Below are 20,006 nucleotides of genomic sequence, written 5' to 3'. Positions count from 1 at the left end.
ACTGGGGTTAATGTTAGCACTAATAAATATTGTGTATTATTATTATTCAGGTGTGTAGGTGTGTCTTTTCTCTTCCCCTTGCATTTTATCTTAACTTTACTTAGTGCTCAAGGTTTGTTGACACATTCTCCAAATGTTGACTTAGTGGTGTTAGATGATTAACTAGTTCTCTCTCTCTCTCACACACACACACACACACACACACACACACACACACACACACACACACACACACACACACACACACACACACACACACACACACACACACAGACACACACACACACACACACGTGGTCTGCTTCATGTCTTACCTAAGAGAAACAGCCAGGATTTTGTCCACGTCGATTTTACGCTTGAGAACCTCTTTGATCAGGCCCTTCTCTGGACCTTGCTTCACTTTCTCTCTCCCAATCAGATACACACACTTTGGTGTGAGGATAATGTCTCTCTTAATGGCCTGCCAAAAATGAATACAACAAAAACTTTACAATTCATGATAATTTCTTAAAAAAAGTTGTGTTTCAGTTTCAGTCCCTACTCAACCAAAGACCATAACCACTATCAGATCTGGCTAACCTTGACCTGACTCACAGTAATCAGCACACTTACATCTCCAGCCTCACTGTAACAACCAATTTGTTCACATGAGCAAAACTAATATCTAATAATAAAAACTGGATTTGTTTATTTGTAAGATGAAATGTATACACTTTGTATAAAAGGACACTAGGTTTGTATAGCACACCTTAAAGCGTCTGTCGTATTTAGTGACTTTGTCTGCAAAGTCAATCTTCTCCCTTTTGGCCAGGAACTGCCTGAGCTCAGGCCGGTCATCCATGCCGATGTAATCTCCGACAAAGTTCCTGTTTATGCTGTGCCTCCTTCTCTCCTTCTTGTTCAGCAGCAGGTCAGAGGCTGAGGATAAAAATACATCAAGCCTTTAGGCAAAAATGATCCACAATGATGTGTGTGACTGGTGCTTTGGGTGTTAATGCTCCTGTACGCATATATGACTATGTCTGAGGGGTGGATGTGAAGCTCCTTTTGTTTGAAAAGGAGAATAATAATAATAATAATACATTATTAAATTGTGTTGACTCATTGTGTTGTATTATTAGCCTAAAATATTCCAAGTTGCAATTTATAATCCTATTCTTAATGCATTTTATGCTGTTTCTGTCTCATTCAGCCTGAGCAAATGAGGAAATGAGGTCAAACTCTGTACTCGATACTTTAACACTGAAACCCACTGAAACCTCAATTCATCCACAAATAGTAATATATTGGTCTTAGTATCCAGAGATTGTTTTCATTTCCTTCTTTAGTTCTCTAAGCGTGCTACAGCGACTATACGTGAATATGTGTGTTCATGTGTATGATCCTGTATGGATCGGTTAGTCAGTGGCGCTCACCTTCCTCTCTCATCTGCACATATCTCTTGCGGGCGAGATACTTGCGCCAGGCACGCTGGATAGCCCTGGCATAGCCGTCAAACTTGCGCTCCCTAGTTTCCTCCAGGAGGAAGAGCTGTGAAGAAACAGTACTGGCATTAGCTTAACCATCTGTGCATACCAGCAGCTAACACCACACCTAGAAACTATAGCCAGGAAAAACACAAGCCATGCCATACAATATGCCAACCTGAGCCTCATGTAAGCTCACCATATAAGCTGACAGCAAAGGTTGACATAATTAGTCAGAAAAAAAACAGGATGGTTATTATGTAACTTCACAACACATCATTTGTTAATGTAAATGATATTTATTAAAACTTAAGATAATGGTTTGGCAAATAATTATGTTTACACTGTAATTCCCCAAATGTCAGTATGACTTAACAGCTAAATACAGTTTTAGGCATATATTTAGTCAAAAGGATTTGAGTGAGACTTTAAGCCTGCTGTGACTGGATGGGTTTTAGATGTGAAGGTGTGGTAATGTAATTATTACTGTTTTTTATCTCTGAGATTTTAATCTTGTCTGAATCTGTCATGGCAATCATATTTGTGTGCACCTGGAAAAACAACACCATATTTATTACCTTCTATAAAAATGACCAACAGGAAAATAAACCCCAGATAATACGTATCCTAACGTGATGGTAAACGTTCTATTATATTGGGTAGCAAAAGAGGTTTGGAGCTTTTTTCTTCAGAAAATATCTCCTACAGTAAACAAACTGAAACTAAGTTTAAAACAAGAAACAATCGAATACTGATAATATTTAAAAGGATTTGTCAGGGAGACAATGCCTCTAGTGGTTTAGGTAAGTTTTAAGTTCCTACTACAGATAAAGCCTATAAAGCTGTTAAGGTCATGTGACCTTGTTACCTTACGACAAGAGCCTACAATACAAATCAAAGCAATCTTTTTGTATTAAAATGAGGTGTGTGTGTGGTACGTATGGAATTTTGTGTACAGCATGAAGACACTCACTTCTTGTTCATTTCTACAGAGATTTCTTATCCCATGTGTGTGAATCATAGAGGTTTAGCTAATCCATTTCTACCGTCTTCAGGAAACCTTAACCTTGTACAGTTAAAGGTTTTACTGATGACACACCAGCTCCAACTACATAGACATTAAGTATTGAAAGAAGTTCACACTTTACAGTGCACAAGTCTTCCAGACATGTTGAGAATCAAAGGAATATGTAAACAGTGCTGTGAGCATTTCTGACCAAGTCCATTAAAGAGATAATAATAAACCTTTGGAAAGGTCAGTCCATACAGGAGCTTTATTAGTGAGCTGAGGACAGGTTTCACTTTTAAAACAGCTCCAGGTGTCTTGCCTGGCATTTACTCCCTGGACGAAGCACTACAATATCTCACTAATATATCTCGCTGACTCTACGCAGTTTTATTAGTCTGCTGTTCCTTTTATCCATCCTTCCCTTGGTAAGAATGAGATTTGTGCTTCACTCTGTTCTTTGTATGCTCAGCAACTCCGGACTAAACTCAATTACACACACACACACACACACACACACACACACACACACACACACACACACACACACACACACACACACTCAAGGATTGAACTGTGAGTATCCAGGAGATCCCTCAAGATTAAAAAGAGTTAAAATTAAAAGATTTCTTTTCACAAAACAATAAATAAATGTAAAGGAGCTTTTTATCCTGTGTTATCACAGTCTGAGTACAAACACAGCATAAAAGATATACATAAAAAGCATAAGACAGACATAAAAAGCATTTCACTGCATGTCGTACTCTGTATGTATGTGTATGTGAAAATTTGATATGATTTAATTTGATTTGAAAGTGTCATCCATCAGCACTCCGAGAGATCACAGAGTTCATTCAGCTCTGCTGTGTCTCTCAGACACACACAGCTGGGTGAAATTTTGCCAGCTGACAAATTCACCACTATTCATGAACTAATTAGTGTGTGTCAGCCCTTATCTGAGAGGGAGTTTTGTTTTTTTGATCCTGAGTGGTTAAGACTACGACCCACCCACTTAATATTTCAGTTGTATAAGCATTCATTACACACACACACTCACACACACTTTTTCTATGAACTCCTTGTGACTTTGTCTATGAGATGACTACTGACATTTAAACACACACTTTTACTGTGAATGTACATAAGCAGGACATGCACACACCTTTGGATAATCCCCTGCATTGAGACTCATTAACAAGGCCCGATTCAGAGCGTGTGTGAGAATGTGTGAGTGTGCTTGTGAACAAGTGTGTGCAAATGTCAACAGTGACCTCACAGAAAAGTCACAAGCAAAGCTTTCATATAGAACATGCTGTGAACTGAAACCCTGGTTGTGTCCTAACAAGAGGTTCCTTCTCTACAGACACACACTTGTGTGGACTTCCCTCAGTGATGTTGACTTAATGCTGCTGATGTAGTTCTAACTTCCTGCTCTGCAAATCTCTGCTTTTCTGTCTGTTAAACCTCAGAGAAAGGGTCTTTCCACACAGCTACTTTATCTGACTGAATCTAAAGAAGGTTGTAAAAACACATTCACAGCTTAAAGCTTCATACAAGCGATAAACAATTAATATACATATATTTAAAGGAACGGTCCAAATGAAATGTACACAATTACCCCAGATGTAGTGGATCAGCCAACATATGTTTAACTATAAAGTTGAAATATTGTATAAACCGAATACCTGAATTATTACACACTCTTCTGAAAACATATTTGTTTTCAAACTTTATTCATTAGCTCAGCAATTCCAGGATCCTTTCTTTGACCCTGAGCTCAGGTTACTATCTGTTGAGAACTGAGCATGTTCTTGCCCCACCGAGTGTTGCTTTCCCCTCTGTTTTTTTCACCTCTTAAAACACTTCTTTTGTCATACTGGCTACTATAAATTGTCCCTGACCAGCATAAAGACCTTAATCTAGATGAACGAATGACCTTGGATCCTCCTAACTGTATCTGATGCTGGTGCAGCATAACATGATATAAATAGCAGTATATCATATGTCAGAAACCACATCTATTTAAGGTACTGAACCAAACAAGGTTTTAGGGAAGTGTGTAATTCTCATAGCTCACAAAACACACAAAGTGAGAACATGTAATATGTCTTGACTGATTGAGGTCCGTTAGTTTTTTTTTTTGTTATCTGAGAGTAGACCAAACTGGAAATCATACCGATTCAGGTGCTTTGATAAACAGCTTTGTGCGGCCAAGCTGGTACTGGTCCTGGTCCATGTTGACAGAACGCAGGAGATGCTGCACTCCCTGCTTCTCATCTCCACGCCATGTCGGCCATGACTCCTTGGTCAAGATAGCATACCTAAAAATGGAGAAATGAGAGGAGAATTGTGTTTGCTTTGGTGTATTAAAACCACACAACCAACATGACTGGTAATGTTTCAAGTCTCTGCTGACCATCCTTATGATTAATGCACAAAAATAGAGCACAGTCTGTAATAGGGAAATAAATTATTTTTTGCTATTTAAAATAAATCAATGACATTGAGCTAGTTTATTATTGCCAGTATGAACTGAAAAGATGTAGCATGTAGTAATATACCAGGTTCACAGGCTTCAAACGCTCCTAGAAATATGGACACTGAGACTGAAAAGCAGTGTGTGGCATACAGGGCTTACCCCGTTTAAATGTTAATACATCTGAATTAAAGCTGACATTTTTTAAACACAGAATCATTGTTTCATTTCAAATGTGCTAGAATTGAACACCAAACAAGGAAAGTCGTCCCATTATCCAATTATACAGGGTATGTATAAGAGTATGGCTTTACTCAGAGTGGTAATTTAACTGCAGGGCACAGCAATGGAAACTGGTTCGAATTCAATGAAAACTTTTGGCGTGACAAGGCTAACAGGCTGAAAACAAATCAGCCTTTCAAGACTATGTATGCCTCTGGTGCCTATAGCTGTCTATACAGAGCAGGAGACCAATAAAAAGAGAACCGTCTGTGTGTCTGTGTGCATACATGCATGTGATGGTGAATGTTTTTGTGTGTGTGTGTCTGTGTGTGTGTGTGTCTGTGTGTGTGTGCATACATGCATGTGATGGTGAATGTTTGTGGGGTGTGTGTGTCGGTGGGTGTGGGGGTGTGTGTGTCGGTGGGTGTGGGTGTGGGTGTGGATGTGTATGTCTGGAGAAAGCAAACAGCAGTAGTATCCAGAAGATTCCATCAGACAATAACAGAGCCACATTTCTTTAGTAACATTAACCTGAAATCAAAAACTTGCCTGTTCGTATACAGACACTATATTTAAGTACGTGTATAAAAAAATTTGAGAAATTTCCCCATTGTGGGACGAATAAAGGAATATCTTATCTTAAAGCATTTGTACTTCAGCCTACATACGTACGAAAAATACAGGTTCTACAATTTTTTTCTGTTTACGTAAGTCATTCTAAATTAGCGTATCGGATGTAAGAAGCACAAATAAAGGAAACACAAAACATATATTACTTTGAATAGGTTCATTTTAGGTTTTAAAACAATCTTAAACAACCTCTCAGACAGTCCATTCATAATTATTTCTTTTAACAATATATAGCTTATGTTAGCTTAGAAACAAATGTACCTTTGTGTTGTCCTGCACTGATTTTACTGCCGTAAATCCCACACACAGTCCCTCACTATAATCTGCCATTACACAGCATAAGCAGTGCATTATGGGCCTAAACTGCCTCAGAAACTTAACTTCGTCTCTCACAGCTGTATTTATGTCAACTAAACACCAACTCATCATCTAAGCTGGAGAGTGAGCGAACAATAACAGACATGAAGCCTGTGATTGAAGAAATAAATAATTTTTTGCCTGGTTTTTATACACCTGTGTAAAATAAGCAGCTCTTTTTTTGTCGCTCTGTTTCTTTTTTCATTTATGGACCTCATGCCTTAAGCGTGAAACGTTCTTCCACTTTCCACTGCTACTCCCTCAGACGTTGTTAAATTGTTCTCATTTTCTCCTCTCTCTCGTTCACACTCCTTTCCGTTGCTCTCTCAGACATTCTGATCTCAAGCCAAAACACAACACTTGATCATTTTCAAGTCTGTGGATTGCTGTGCTCCGAGTCGGTCAGTGAGGTTTAGTGTTGATATTTTTTGTTACCTGTTCAGGAACTTGCGGAAGACTCTTCTGTAAGCGTAGCCAGCACGTCTCACTCTGATATTTTCCTTTAACCCAAGATACTCCACCTGATGCTTCACTCTGAGGTAAAAAAATGAAAGAAAGAAAAAAGCAGAGACTGTTAAACTCATGTGTGTGTGTGTGTGTGTGTGTGTGTGTGTATGTCTATGTACTAAATTTCATTTGGCCATTCACTATTAACACAATAGTTTCAGAAGAATATTCAGTAAATGTTTTGTAGACTAGACAATGGAACAACTAAATGAAGCTTAAAATCCAGACCACTTTCTGAACCTTTAACATTTTTCTCAGCTCACAGTGCAGAAAACCAGACCAGAGACAGGAAAATCACTTCACAAGACCACCGCTGCTGAAAGGATGTACAATTGCAGCTGGTGTTTTTATGACACATCGGTTATTATGGGCACTGATTTGAATCACAAATTTGATTTGAAATGTACAAAACACTGTATGGAAGTGGTGTAGTCCTCTAGGTCACACGTCCTCTCTGAAACTGGATTTAATCACACATTCAGAAGCACAGTGCTAATCAACCAAGAGCCTGTGTTCACAACAGGAAGGTTCTGAACAATACAGCTGATACAGCTGCACCTGTGACAGTTCAGTCGGCACCAAAAGCCACCCGACAGAACAACAAGCATGAGGAGAATAAATAATCACAGCTGTCCACATTGTACAGCTGAAAATCTTGGGAGGAAGAAAATTGGACCCACACACACACACACACACACACACACACACACACACACACACACAAACACACACTCTCTCTCACTCTCTCTCTCACACACACACACACACACACACATACACACTCTCTCTCTCTCTCTCTCTCTCTCTCTCACACACACACACACACACACACACACACACACACGTGTCTTGGCTTTGTCAACACAAACAGTTCTGTTGAAATTACTGACCTAAGAGGTTTTATATGTCTGAGAGGCCAAAAACACATTAAGCAAATATTACTTCTAAATACTACTTCATGTCTTGAGCTTATGACCGCAGCTGAGTCACCATAAACATAATATGAAAATGCTAGTCCTCTCTGTGAAGAGGTTTCAATGATGGCTAAAGTGTGTGTTTATATGGATGTGTGTGTACCTGCTCTCCTCCCAGTCTCTGGGCTTCTTGGTCTCGTTGGGTTTGATACAGCGTATGTAGTGTGGCGTGCACTTCATGAGTGTGCTCACCAGGTCATTGGCTTGTTTCTGGGTAAGGAAGAAAGAAAGATAGACAGAGGAGAGTGAGTTTTTCTTTCAGCTGTTCACGTCAAAAATTTTTACATGACTTTAAAATGTTTGTTGAATTTTCAGTGTTGCTGCATGGACACACTACAAATACACATGACGGTGTAAGTGCTGCTTTGGGTTCATGGTATGTGGTAGACTAGTGGTTAAGGCATTAGACTATTGATTGGAAGGTCATGAGTTCAAATCCCAGGTCTACCAAGCTGCCACTGCTGGGCCCCTGAGCAAGGCCCTTAACCATCAGTTGTACAAATTGAAATAAAAATGTAAGTCACTCTGGATAAGGCTGTCTGCTAAATGCCAGAAATGTAAATGGTATACTGTATTGTCACATGTTTTAAACATTTATTAAAAGAATTCAACATCTGCTCTTAGTGTCGAGTGTGAGTTTGTAATAAAATGACTTGAAATAAGTTTTTTCCTCAATACCGAGAAATGTGTCAAACTTCTTGTCTCTAGTAATCACACATACACTAGATATTCTTTTAAATAAATCTCTCCCTAACACACACACACACACACACACACACACACACACACACACACACACACACACACACACACACACCCCGCTACCTTACAGTTCAATGTACCTTGATTTTACTGCCTGCTGTGGTGGGGCGACCTTTCTTCTCAGCATTGAGGTTTTCTGGGAACAGGGCCCGAATAAAACCTCTGTTGAGGAAGAACAAACCAAGGCAGACATGAATAATTATGGAAGAAGAGAGAGAGAGAGAAAGAGCAGTAGGGAAAAGGAGCAGACACTTGGGAAGATGAACGTTTTTGACTTGGGTCAGTGAAGTTCTGCTGCACCACAGTGCACATTGTTTTGGAACATTAGGGACAAAACGGTCTCTACACACACACTCTAATCACTTCCATCATTTCCTCTTAAATGGAATTTTCCTGTGCAGAAATTTGGAGCAGTATATATAGTATTGAGGCATTCATTTATGTCACATGAATAATTTGGATGTCTCGTATTCCATGACCCATGACCGATAGCTCAGCTTCAGTCAGAATGTAGCACGTGCTTGCAAGCATTCCTGAAATTCTGGGTGTGTGATCTCTTTCAGCCTCTGAGAGCAGTTTAATATGTCTCAGAGGTTACCTTTCTATGGAAGGATTTTGGTTAAAAGAAAGGTTATATTAAGGATTTACAGTAAAGAAGTGGTTAAAAATCAAACTGAAGCTCAAATGTAGTCAAATCAAGACATGGTAAGATCAGGAATAAAACACAACATACTGTTATAAGGAAATGATCAGCAATGGGGTTGTGTGATGTGGCCGGTCATAAGGCAAAGGTTTCCTTAAAGCAGTGTTTTCTTCTTCTTACACCACAGCAATTTGTTAATGATTGCAAACAGTACGGCTTTTAACTGTTTTTAGCTGAATTTAATGTTTTGGGTTGTCTATGAGACAATATAGTTCCTGTTATCATCACATACACACACCTACACAAACAAACATATACATGCACACACACACACACACACACACACACACACACACACACACACACACATACACACTCACACATAGACACACAAACACGCGTGTACACACACACATACTGTACACACGCGCGCACACACACCCACACAAATGTGTACACACACTCACTCATGCACTAATACACACAAACACATACACACACATGCACACACACAGACACACAAACCCCAGGACACACACATGCGCGCACACACACACACACACACACAAATGTGTACACACACTCACTCATGCACTAATACACACAAACACATACACACACATGCACACACAGACACACAAACCCCAGGACACACACATGCGCGCACACACACACACATGCACACACACACACACACACACACACACAGACACACACACACACACACACACACACATACAAACAGCACTAACACATTTGTTCCTGCAGGTTAGGAGCATGTTTTGCATATATGAGAATGAGATGACTCACATTTCACTGCTCTGCATGAGCTCAATGAGGTCAGTAAACAGGACATCTCTGTTACGCTCACAGAAGCCATCAGCATCGTAGGACACCTGAAGACACACACAGATATTCACATCCAAAATTGTGCAACATTCATTTGAATGATACTTAAAATGTATGTCAGCTATTATAAGTTATAAGCAGTAACACAGAGCCACACGAATGCATACGTGTTGCAGTTACAAGACTTTCAGTTAGGGAGTTGTTCTAGTTAGGGTGATTTTATTTAGGGAGTCTTTTATAAAGAAATTGTGTTATCTGTGGAATGTAGGTCCATCAATGTAATTCAAATCAGACTAAAAGCTAAACCAAGGACGGCAAAACCAAGCCTTTTCTGATTTGTTTTTTCTTCTTCTACACTGAAGACGTTTGGGTTTGAGGTCAAAAGTAGAATAGAGGATGATAGGTCAGAATTATAGCTTCCATTTCCTGATATTTATATTCAGTTGTGTTAATCATAGAATCTGGCACATTTAAAGACAAATTTCTTTATTCTGAAGGCAGTACGGAAAACAACTGCTGTGAGGAAACTGATTGACCTTAGAGTACATAATGAATCATCAAAACATGTAAAGAACCTGTCTGCTTGTTTTCATGTGCCGAAGCTTGATATTTCTTTAGAAACCCAAATATAGTATTGATATATTTGAGAGTCATGTGTAATGAATATTAATGACTAGTTAAGGTGTCAGTAATAATGTGCTGTGAGCTGAAGAGGCAACAGTTTATTTAAAAAAAACACACAGTTATGATTTTCAGAGTAAAATAAGAAAATAATAAGCTTCATGAAATATTTAGATCATATCGAAGGTGTTTATGAACATTTAACTGGCAGTGTATAGACAGACAGATATCAGTGCTCTGACCTTCCCAGCATAGTGGTGGATTATAAAGCCTTGATTCCAGCTGTTGAAGTGCTCATGGTTGTTGATCTGCATACGCAGTTTCTGCAGCATCGTCTGGTCAGCTCCTTCTCCCTTCGCATGCATCGTAGCACATACGTCATCCAAGATGCACATGATGCCTGGAGGATTCTAGGAATGACAACAAAAAAGAAAAGAAAACATGATCCACTGCCACATAACCTGTGAATATAAAATGTCTAGCTCCCTAAAACATCTTGCACTCAGTGACAGAACCTTCTTCTTGAGGTCATCCTCTGCTGTGATATTGCTGCAATTTGTCTTCATTTATAATGTCGGTGAGAGACATTTCTCTGCTCCAAAGAATTCAAATCGAAAGGCACATAAACGTATCTCAGGGTGTCTAGGAGCCATGGGAAAAGAAGGGAAGCTTGTGCCACTGGAGATACCTCAATTTGGCAGACTGTTGAGTTTTATTGGGTATGTAAAAAAACTGTTAAAAGGACAGGGCACATATCCTGTCTGTGGAAAGCAGCCTAATAAACCCAAATTCAGCCTTCTGGCACTTACTTTACTCTCAATGAGGTCACAGACAATCTTGTTGTTGAAGTATTCAATGGGAGTCCATCGGATTCCTTCCTGTACATACTCCTCCTAAAAAAAGGAAATAGAGAGGGAAGACAATATATATTGAGACTTTTTGTATTAAAAAATAATTAGTTTAAAAAATCAGAGAATTCATAATCCAGCATGCCATGATGAAGCAAATCTAAAACACAGACTTCAGTACCTGCTCTGCTTTTAGTGTAAGCTCAATGAAGATCTGCTGCAGTTTCTCATTCACAAAGTTGATGCAGAACTGTTCGAATCCATTTTTCTAAAAATACAGAAAACAAGTAGAAAAATGAAGCCAACGAAACTCAATTATTTTCCTTAGGTTAATAAAAGCGTCTTCCACTTTCAAATGTGTTTATTTATCACGTTACAGGTTCGCCAAAAACACAAGGAACTCTTACTATAAAACTCTGGAAATTAAAAAGTCATTTACAAATATATTGTGATTTATGTAAGGTTTAAAATCACTTTCTTTATTTCTAATCCAAGCAGGGAAGACAGATTATTAAGGTTATCTGTCAGAAAGAAAAACCCTGAACTTATCCAGGAGAAATCCAGGCAAATAAAAAGTACCTCTCCATCATAACCCTGGCAGCACGACTCATCAGCTTTATATCATCATTAAATTAGCATTTGGAAAATTGACATTTTGAAATAAAACATGTTCTTTAAAATTCTACCTGAATATCACATGAAAGGAAGGACATTATCAGTAACATTATACCTGGAAAATCTCAAATCCATAGATATCCAAAACCCCAATATTCTCCTCCTGCTGATCCTTTACAATGGCTTTATTGATTGACTGGAAAAAATAATGACAATTAGTTAACCATTAGAGTGATAAGAAGAGCATGAGATAGTGTCAGTATGAAGAATACGGGACCAATGCACATACCTCTACCAGGTAGTCAAAGACACGAGCGTGCATAGCTTTGGAGAGTGCATCACGTGTGAAACACGCCTGCTCCACGTTCAGGGTCACATCTATCGACTCTGATTTACCTCCCCATCTGCCGTCCATCTTACGGCTGGTGAGTTTCTCTTTTAGCCGGTCCTGGTTGATGCCCAGCAGGAAAGCAGGAAATGCCAGGACTAAGCAGAGGAAAATGACATAGTGAGGAGGAAAAAAATCTGTTTCTCCAAGGAGGAAAAAACCAGAAGACAAAAAAATCTGATGCCTGATTTTATGATCTTATACACAAAGTCCTTTTACGGGAATATCACAATTCTCTAGAGAACAAAGTGGAACAGAGAATTATACAGATGACTCACCGGTCAGTGTTTTTATTAAACCACATCAAAAGCTAAGCGAGAATACTGAGGCACGGGTGAGGAACGAGGCAATGCTTCAAACCTGCCTCCTCATCTGGTCTCTAAAGTAGCCTAGTGGCTAAATCAATTTCCCATTAAGAAAGAAAGCTTTAACTATCAGCTACCAATAGACAGACTCACTCTGTCATTGCTAGGGACTTCACTGGAAATGAGGCGGTGGTCAAAACGCATAAGTGAGCACTGCATTGAGGAAAACTCTGGGACTGATTGAGTCGTCCTTTAACCTTTAATTGTAGGCCGCAATCAGAACAACACGATAAAGTGAGTAAAATTTGTATTTGATTGAAGTAAGTAAACAATATTAACATGTATTTCAACTTAACTTTTCTCAAAGCTAGATATAAAGAACTCATAAAAAAAACTGCCATTGAAAAAATTCATTCTGATTGAAAAAAAACGTCAGAATCTCTGCACACATACTGAGGTGTAAATCTGTTATTAACACATGCTGCTATGCCACTTTTCCATCATGAGTTTTTACAACAACTCTCCTACATATGTAAAAACCATTGGCAGCAGACTGGAAATGGATTTATGGTGAACAAGAAACATGCAGATTAGGCAGCGATACTCGCTTCTGTTCACGGCACAGTGGAGCTTTGTGCGAAAATCATTATGCCTCGCGTGAAAGGAGAGCAAGATGGATTAAAAGGGTGGAGGGAGGGACGAAGCAAAGCGATGAGTGCAGGGTGGGGAAAGGGAAAACTGGAAGAGTGAGCTGGTGAAACAGGAAGTTCTGCTTTTCTTGGTGTAATTTTAGTGTATGATGTAATTCAACCAGACCCCTGAACCCTGAGGCAAGCTTCATTTTCTGGGTTAATTCAGCATGGCTGAGCCTGACTGGCTCCATACTCCTTAAAAACACAACAAACACTCAGCACAGGAAGATAGAGGGGAAAATCTAACCAAATTAAAAAAAAGAAAAGAAAACAAAAAAACAGAACGAAAAATATGTTTCTTGTGACCCTCCAAAGAGCAACCAAGGACACCAAGTGGAGAGAGCCCAGAAAAAACATTGAAGAAGTATGGCTTGACATATCCAGAAAGATAAGATGTGTCTACTCACACTCCTCGCTCTCCACAGCGGCGTAGTTTCCAGACTCTTTAAAGTTGATGTTCCCCAGGTGAAGAATTCCAGCTACAATCTGCAGAACCATAGTGTGGTTCTGACCTGAGATACCAATTACATTCATAGCGTGCTAGAGAAAAGTGGAAAGAGAAATAAGAGCTTACATTAACACAGCCATTTCCCAGCCCATGTCCTCTAATTACTCCTGCTGTGGCTTTGGTAGTAAATAAAAACAGGTGTCTCCTCTGAAGTAGAAACCAAACACTTGCAAGAAAGAATAAAGGGTCTAAAAAGCAAGAGTGTGAATTTCCCATAACATACCTTTAAACATTCTCTTATCTGTCTAATCCAGTAAAGTTCCACTCACCAGAGTTTCCTGAAAGTCACTTTTGTCATTGATGTCATCCACTTTGTAGGATCCTGACTGGTTGAGGTAAGAGTAGTAATCCAGGTTGGTGATTCCCAGAGTGCTTTTCTGATCCACTGTGGCCCCTTCGATCAACTACATCACAAAATTCAGCATTCAAGACATTTATTCAGGACTTAATCTGGCATTACTGTAATATATTGTAATACTAATTTTATATTACAAATAAACTATATTGTGCTTTCATCACAGAGCACACTGCAAGGTCAGTCTGGCCTAAATATATCCCTGCTAATCCAAGAATAAGTGGCAGTACAGATGTGTGGATGCTCCATTTCAGCAAAGCCAGACATGCTTGTTTCTCAGAGAGATCATGCAATAAGCAGAATAGAACCGAGTCTTTCCTTCTTCTAAATTCCTTCACTGCTAATCTTTCCTCTGTCTTGCTCAGAAGAGAGTTGAAAGGCAATCCCAAAGGTCTGGTTCTCACCTGGTAGAAGATATGAAAGCTTCTTTCTCCAGGGTTCCGTGTGACCACGCGAGATTTTTCCAACAGGAAGTTGGAGATTTTCCCGCCATCTGGTTCACCGCCGGAGCTGAACTGAATCTCAAAGTATTTGCCCTGTCAGAAAAAATGTGCAGTGTTAAACAGTGTTTAAACACACATATCCTCTCACACACCTGCAGCCCATTGTCTTGTACACTCAAGACCTAAAGAATAAGGCCACAGTCAGGCAGAGCATTGAGGCTCCTGAACACAGTGAAACGCTATTCATCCTCTAACAGCTTCCTTGATGCAACTGTTCCACGTCTTATCTAAACGTGTCACATCCAATCTCTACTGGATTGGAACTAAAAATTATATTCACATCGGAAATGGCCTGAAATTGAATAATGATTTTATTTAAAGATTATTTTGACTTAAAACTTTGCTAAGAGCTTGAAATACAGTTTAGAGTTAGAGAGTCTGGGATGAATCTTACAGGCTTTGACTCAAGCTATTATTACAGTCATTTTGCTCTTTGCTTCTATTCCAATTCAAACAAGTCTGAAAAAGCCAACACATACTCCTAAAAGGAGCAGAGAAATAGCGTGATTCAGGTCTAATGAGTTCACAATAGCTGGACGTAATTCTCCCCTATACATGGTAAGGTATAATCATGCTCATATATCAGCCTGGCGTCTTCATGCCTAACCTGGATCCACCCTACGCTCTTCTCTTCACTGTTTCTAGCCCTTGACTTCACCTGGCCCTGATTCACACTCATAATGCAAACAGTAAAAGACAGGAGAGCGTAATAATAAGACTCCCTTGCTCTTTCTCTTTTTCTCCCTCTTTCTATTTTGATTGGAACGTCCTTCTGTTTTCTTTAGTCCCCATAAAGCCCTGGAAGCCTCTCAGCTTATATTCGGTAAACCACATGACTTCAGGAGCACTCTCTTTTATCCATAAAGCCATGGCAGAAGGTAGAGTGCTTACGAATCGGCTCGAGTTGTTGTTCCTCAGTGTCTTGGCATTTCCAAAGGCTTCCAGGAGAGGGTTGGACTGCAGAATGATGTCTTTGACATGCTGTGGAGAAAAAGAGAGTAGCAATGATGATGATGATGGTGGCGGTGATGATGATGATGATGATGATGATAAGGTACTTTGACAACCATATGCCTGCAACACAATCTGAATGTCATGGGGCTCACACACACACACACACACACACACTCACACACACACATGCACGCACACCAAGTTGTATCTGCTCCAAACCATCTGCAGATCAGGAGCACATGCATTTTAAATCAGCAAGATCAGGAAACTCATTTTTTATTATTCACAGACGTTGTATGGTAGCATTTCTGGGGAGCTGTAAACTCAACTGCTGTCATTTGTGAAAAAAAACTAGCAAGCATACTGCAGTATATCCAATGGGTCAAAATATGGCTAGTTTAATCAATTAGTGCTTGATTTGCATGCATTGGATGAACAAATTATTTGCATTGGACAGAGACATCAATCAGTGTTAAGAAAAATGAGATGATGAATTACTAGTTTGTAAGACAATTACATTCTATATAATAGAGTGTATTAGAAAGCTTTGCTTGGATAACACAAAAACTACTTTTAATTGTAAATCAGAGAGAAGGGGAGAGAGAGAGAGAGAGAGAGAGAGAGAGAGAGAGACTCTATACACTATAATTATCAGCGTGTATTAAAGACACACTGTGTCATATGAAGTGATGAAGGAATGCACAAAGGCAAAAGCACATTGAGCAGAAAGAAATAAAACACTTTACACTGTAATTCAATACATTGCTTAGGATAGCTAAACTTACACAAGGCCATAACATACATTTTAATGGTGAGTTAAATACCGTATCAATAGTCCAGTAAAGCAGAATTTATGAAATGGGGAAAATATTAAAAAAGTTCAAATATTGTTAAAAAAACAAGACCTATGATGATAGAAAGAGGACGACGGCTCCGGATTAAATAAAGGTTTTTCGCTGTGAGTAGAGACAAAGATGTTGGACTCACCTGTACACGAGATCCTCCTCCTGACACTCTTGAGATGTAGCCCATAATGTATTTGGCTGCAACTGTCTTCCCAGCACCACTCTCACCACTGCGAGACAAAGAAAGAGCAGTCAGAACTGCATCTTCTCACACACAACATGCCCACAGAATGGTGCGTCATCAAAAAACACTGAAAGCTAAGTACAATATCAGCATCCATAAGCAGAGCTGACCGCTGTTCCACAAATAAACACTTGGATGCACTATTTTAGGGATGCAGGCACAAGAACAGGGAACACACTGAACTATGTAAGTTTGAGGTCAATAAACTCTGACAAACCAGCAATTTAAGGTACTCTTTATATACCTATGGATGGCACAGTAGTGCAGTGTGAATCCTTGCAGCCTTACAGCAAAGGGATGTCTGGTTTAATACTGAACTTGACAATTTATAGACAGTGGACATAAATGACTTGACAGAAATGAACAGGACTAAATAAAATAAATACTAAAATAAATAAAAATATATTATTTATTTATAAGAGCATTTATTTATTTATTTATTTGACCTTTGATTACTGTCTGTTTAATAGAAATGTGATGGTGTTCAGTATGCTTACTAAGTGTTTATATGTGCTAACTATATAAATGACGTGAACTAAAAGTCGGAATAATCAGAGTTTCCTAACAGCGATGAGTTCAGTAGTTATTAGGCAATGCAGAGGTTTCACATACGTCAGATTCCATGGAAGTTTGGTTAGTGTTCGATGTGCACATGCATCATTTCTCTTTAGTAATTGACCAACAGATCTGTGGGAAGTTTCTCAAATGTTCTCACCAGTGCTATCTTACTGCCACTGTGCCACTAGGTTGTAGGAATAAAATTCCTGACATGTTGCATGTTAGGTGGTTTAGAGGTTAACATGTATGCCTTGCACCTCAAGGGTTGGAGGTTCGATTTGAATGCACCATCAGGTGTGATTTTATATATTTAATTATTAATCCTATTTAGAATACTTTTTAGAGCCGAGGCAGCTATGAGTTATTGGAGAAGGCCAGAGGAATCACTCCAAGACCTATGATGTTACACAACAGTAACTCTATACACCTTATTTTTTTCATTCCTAGAAGTCTTCTACTGTGTCTTGCAATTAAGGCTTTCATGCACACCACTTTTCACCAACCACCCCAAACACACACTCATATATGTTAATACACAGCCACTGTCCACTTTATTAGAGACACCTACATATATAATTCAAGAAATTATCCAATCATCCTGTGGTAGCAGCCATGAGATTAATGCTCAGAATGGGAAGGTTTAAAAAGTTCAGGAACTGCTATTCTCATGCACAGCATTTTACAGAGTAGACAAAGAAAAAATCAAAAAACATCCACCACACAGCAGTCTAAGCTCAAAACTCAGATAGACATAATGTAAACAACTGCTCACAACCGTGGTGAGCAGAAAAGCATCTCAGAAAGTATAACACGTTGAATATTGAAGCAGTTGGACTACAACAGTAGAAGACCACATCTGGATCCACCCCTGTCTGCCAAGAACAGAATGAGAGTCTACAGTGGGCACAGACTCAATGAAACTAGATAGCTAAAGCTTGGAAAAAATGTCGCCTGGTTGCCACATGATTGGCTGATTGGATAATTGCATGAATGTTCCTAATAATGTGGATTGTATATGTTTATAATGTAGGTCTCAGCGACTCCACATCAACATCAATGATGTTGGCTTTCCACTATAAAGGAAATGAGTAATACAGATATTGGCTCTTCTCTGGCCTTCTCATATTCCACACCAAGGCTGGAGTTACAATCTCCGAGCTATTTTTAATGCTGTTCTTTGGGAGGTCCCCATTGTATATTGTAATTACACAGCTAAAGACATTTTTCTACATAGATTTATAGGCCAAATATGGATACAAATGAAGACAAAGATGGCCAAATATGGAGACAAAGATAAACAACAGCCAGTATTTCCTGCCAGCTTCATTCAACACACTGTGATAAACAGATGCAGTACCACATTGCTCAATGCCAGTGTTTTTTATCCTGTAAACTAAACTGTATGTCCATTATGGCCTTTCGTGGCAAGATCACATGGTAGACTGATAATGAGGTGACTACTTGGGAATGACCTCTATTCTCTCTGTATCCGTACCTCTTTTTTAGTGTGAGACAATTTCCTCTCTAAATGGCTTCCTCCACATGAAAAAGACTGTTTTTATGAAACAGATCCCCCAACTTCCGTCACCATTGTGATGGTGAAACAATGGGAGTCTATGCTGTAGTTAGGTCATATGGTTATGTATGAGCTACATCAAAATAGCGAGCGGAAGAACCTGAGACCTGACCAAAAGCAAAGCAACTGAATCATATATCGCTTGTGCTCACAAAAACAGAAGAATAGAAGCAACATAATGTTTCAGAATAGATCATAAAATTCCAATTTCCTGTAGAGTCTTACAGGCTTGCAAAGTCTACATAAAAAGGAAGTCTGAAAAAAGAAGAACTAAGATGCTGGGAGTTGATGAATAAGATCTTTAATAGTAACAACAGAATAATAAAAAAAAAGCACTGTGCTGAACACATAATGTCTGAGCAACAGTTTCATGCAGGGGCTTTGTTTGCTTATCTGACCAATCACAATCCCATTTCCAGTATATTCATGTGGTTACACTGTGCTGGTCACAGCCTGCTGGACAAACAAAAGAGAGCAAAATGCTGAAGCGTGAACCATTCGCCATTAGGTAAGCAATATAGTCACATCCCAGACCTCAGCTGACCAGCAGACCACCAACACACCAGAAACCAGAAGATGGCTTCCCTCCATTCTCATTCTCTCTCTCTCTCTCTCTCTCTCTGTCTTAAAAGTAGTGATAAAAAATTGTATAGTAACCATATACCCCAATCTCTTTATGAAAGAATATATATCACTGCAGAATTTGGGGGAACTGAAAGAGGCTAATTATAAGATTTTAGAAATATGTAATATTGAACATTCCCAATATACAAATATGTGTTTTTTCATCACCAGTGAAGTCTGGAAGACTAGTCTGGGTGAAATTAATGTATTAAGGAAGCAGGAAACATGAAATTAAATAGCTGTTTACCCTTCGTTTTCTACCAACATGCTAGAAAAAATATGCAAATATCCACAAAAGAGTAACTTGAGATGACAGTGATGATCACGCAATATTCTTGAAAATACCATAATATCATAACACTGACTTGATGAATATAAATGTAGAAAGTGGTGTAAAATCACATACACACACACACACACACACACACACAAACACACACATGCTCATCTCAGTTTGTCTGAAAGGAGCCAGGAAGCA

The 20,006-nt window shown here is 39.0% G+C and overlaps 1 protein-coding gene across 3 annotated transcripts in view; it reads right to left on the bottom strand.

The window, feature by feature from the left end:
• The window catches only part of myo1ea (myosin IEa), a 44,419-nt gene that overhangs the window by 7,648 nt on the left and 16,765 nt on the right, over positions 1 to 20,006 (bottom strand). For all 3 annotated transcript variants that reach the window (XM_060858932.1, XM_060858933.1, XM_060858934.1), the window contains exons 5-22: positions 16,669 to 16,756; positions 15,619 to 15,708; positions 14,629 to 14,760; positions 14,139 to 14,273; positions 13,769 to 13,901; positions 12,266 to 12,462; positions 12,092 to 12,172; positions 11,543 to 11,629; positions 11,323 to 11,406; positions 10,756 to 10,923; positions 9,854 to 9,939; positions 8,481 to 8,562; positions 7,742 to 7,848; positions 6,593 to 6,691; positions 4,649 to 4,793; positions 1,416 to 1,530; positions 749 to 918; positions 315 to 460 (exon numbers count right to left, since the gene is read on the bottom strand). In XM_060858932.1, coding sequence (XP_060714915.1) covers positions 315 to 460; positions 749 to 918; positions 1,416 to 1,530; positions 4,649 to 4,793; positions 6,593 to 6,691; positions 7,742 to 7,848; positions 8,481 to 8,562; positions 9,854 to 9,939; positions 10,756 to 10,923; positions 11,323 to 11,406; positions 11,543 to 11,629; positions 12,092 to 12,172; positions 12,266 to 12,462; positions 13,769 to 13,901; positions 14,139 to 14,273; positions 14,629 to 14,760; positions 15,619 to 15,708; positions 16,669 to 16,756 — 2,145 coding nt within the window. The remainder of the gene's footprint in view (positions 1 to 314; positions 461 to 748; positions 919 to 1,415; positions 1,531 to 4,648; positions 4,794 to 6,592; positions 6,692 to 7,741; positions 7,849 to 8,480; positions 8,563 to 9,853; positions 9,940 to 10,755; positions 10,924 to 11,322; positions 11,407 to 11,542; positions 11,630 to 12,091; positions 12,173 to 12,265; positions 12,463 to 13,768; positions 13,902 to 14,138; positions 14,274 to 14,628; positions 14,761 to 15,618; positions 15,709 to 16,668; positions 16,757 to 20,006) is intronic.

This window comes from Tachysurus vachellii, chromosome 23 (assembly GCF_030014155.1).
Source record: "Tachysurus vachellii isolate PV-2020 chromosome 23, HZAU_Pvac_v1, whole genome shotgun sequence".
In the NCBI taxonomy this organism is placed as follows: Eukaryota; Metazoa; Chordata; class Actinopteri; order Siluriformes; family Bagridae; genus Tachysurus; species Tachysurus vachellii.
Note: the sequence above shows the minus strand (reverse complement) of the source record. Positions and strands in the feature narration are given on the sequence as shown.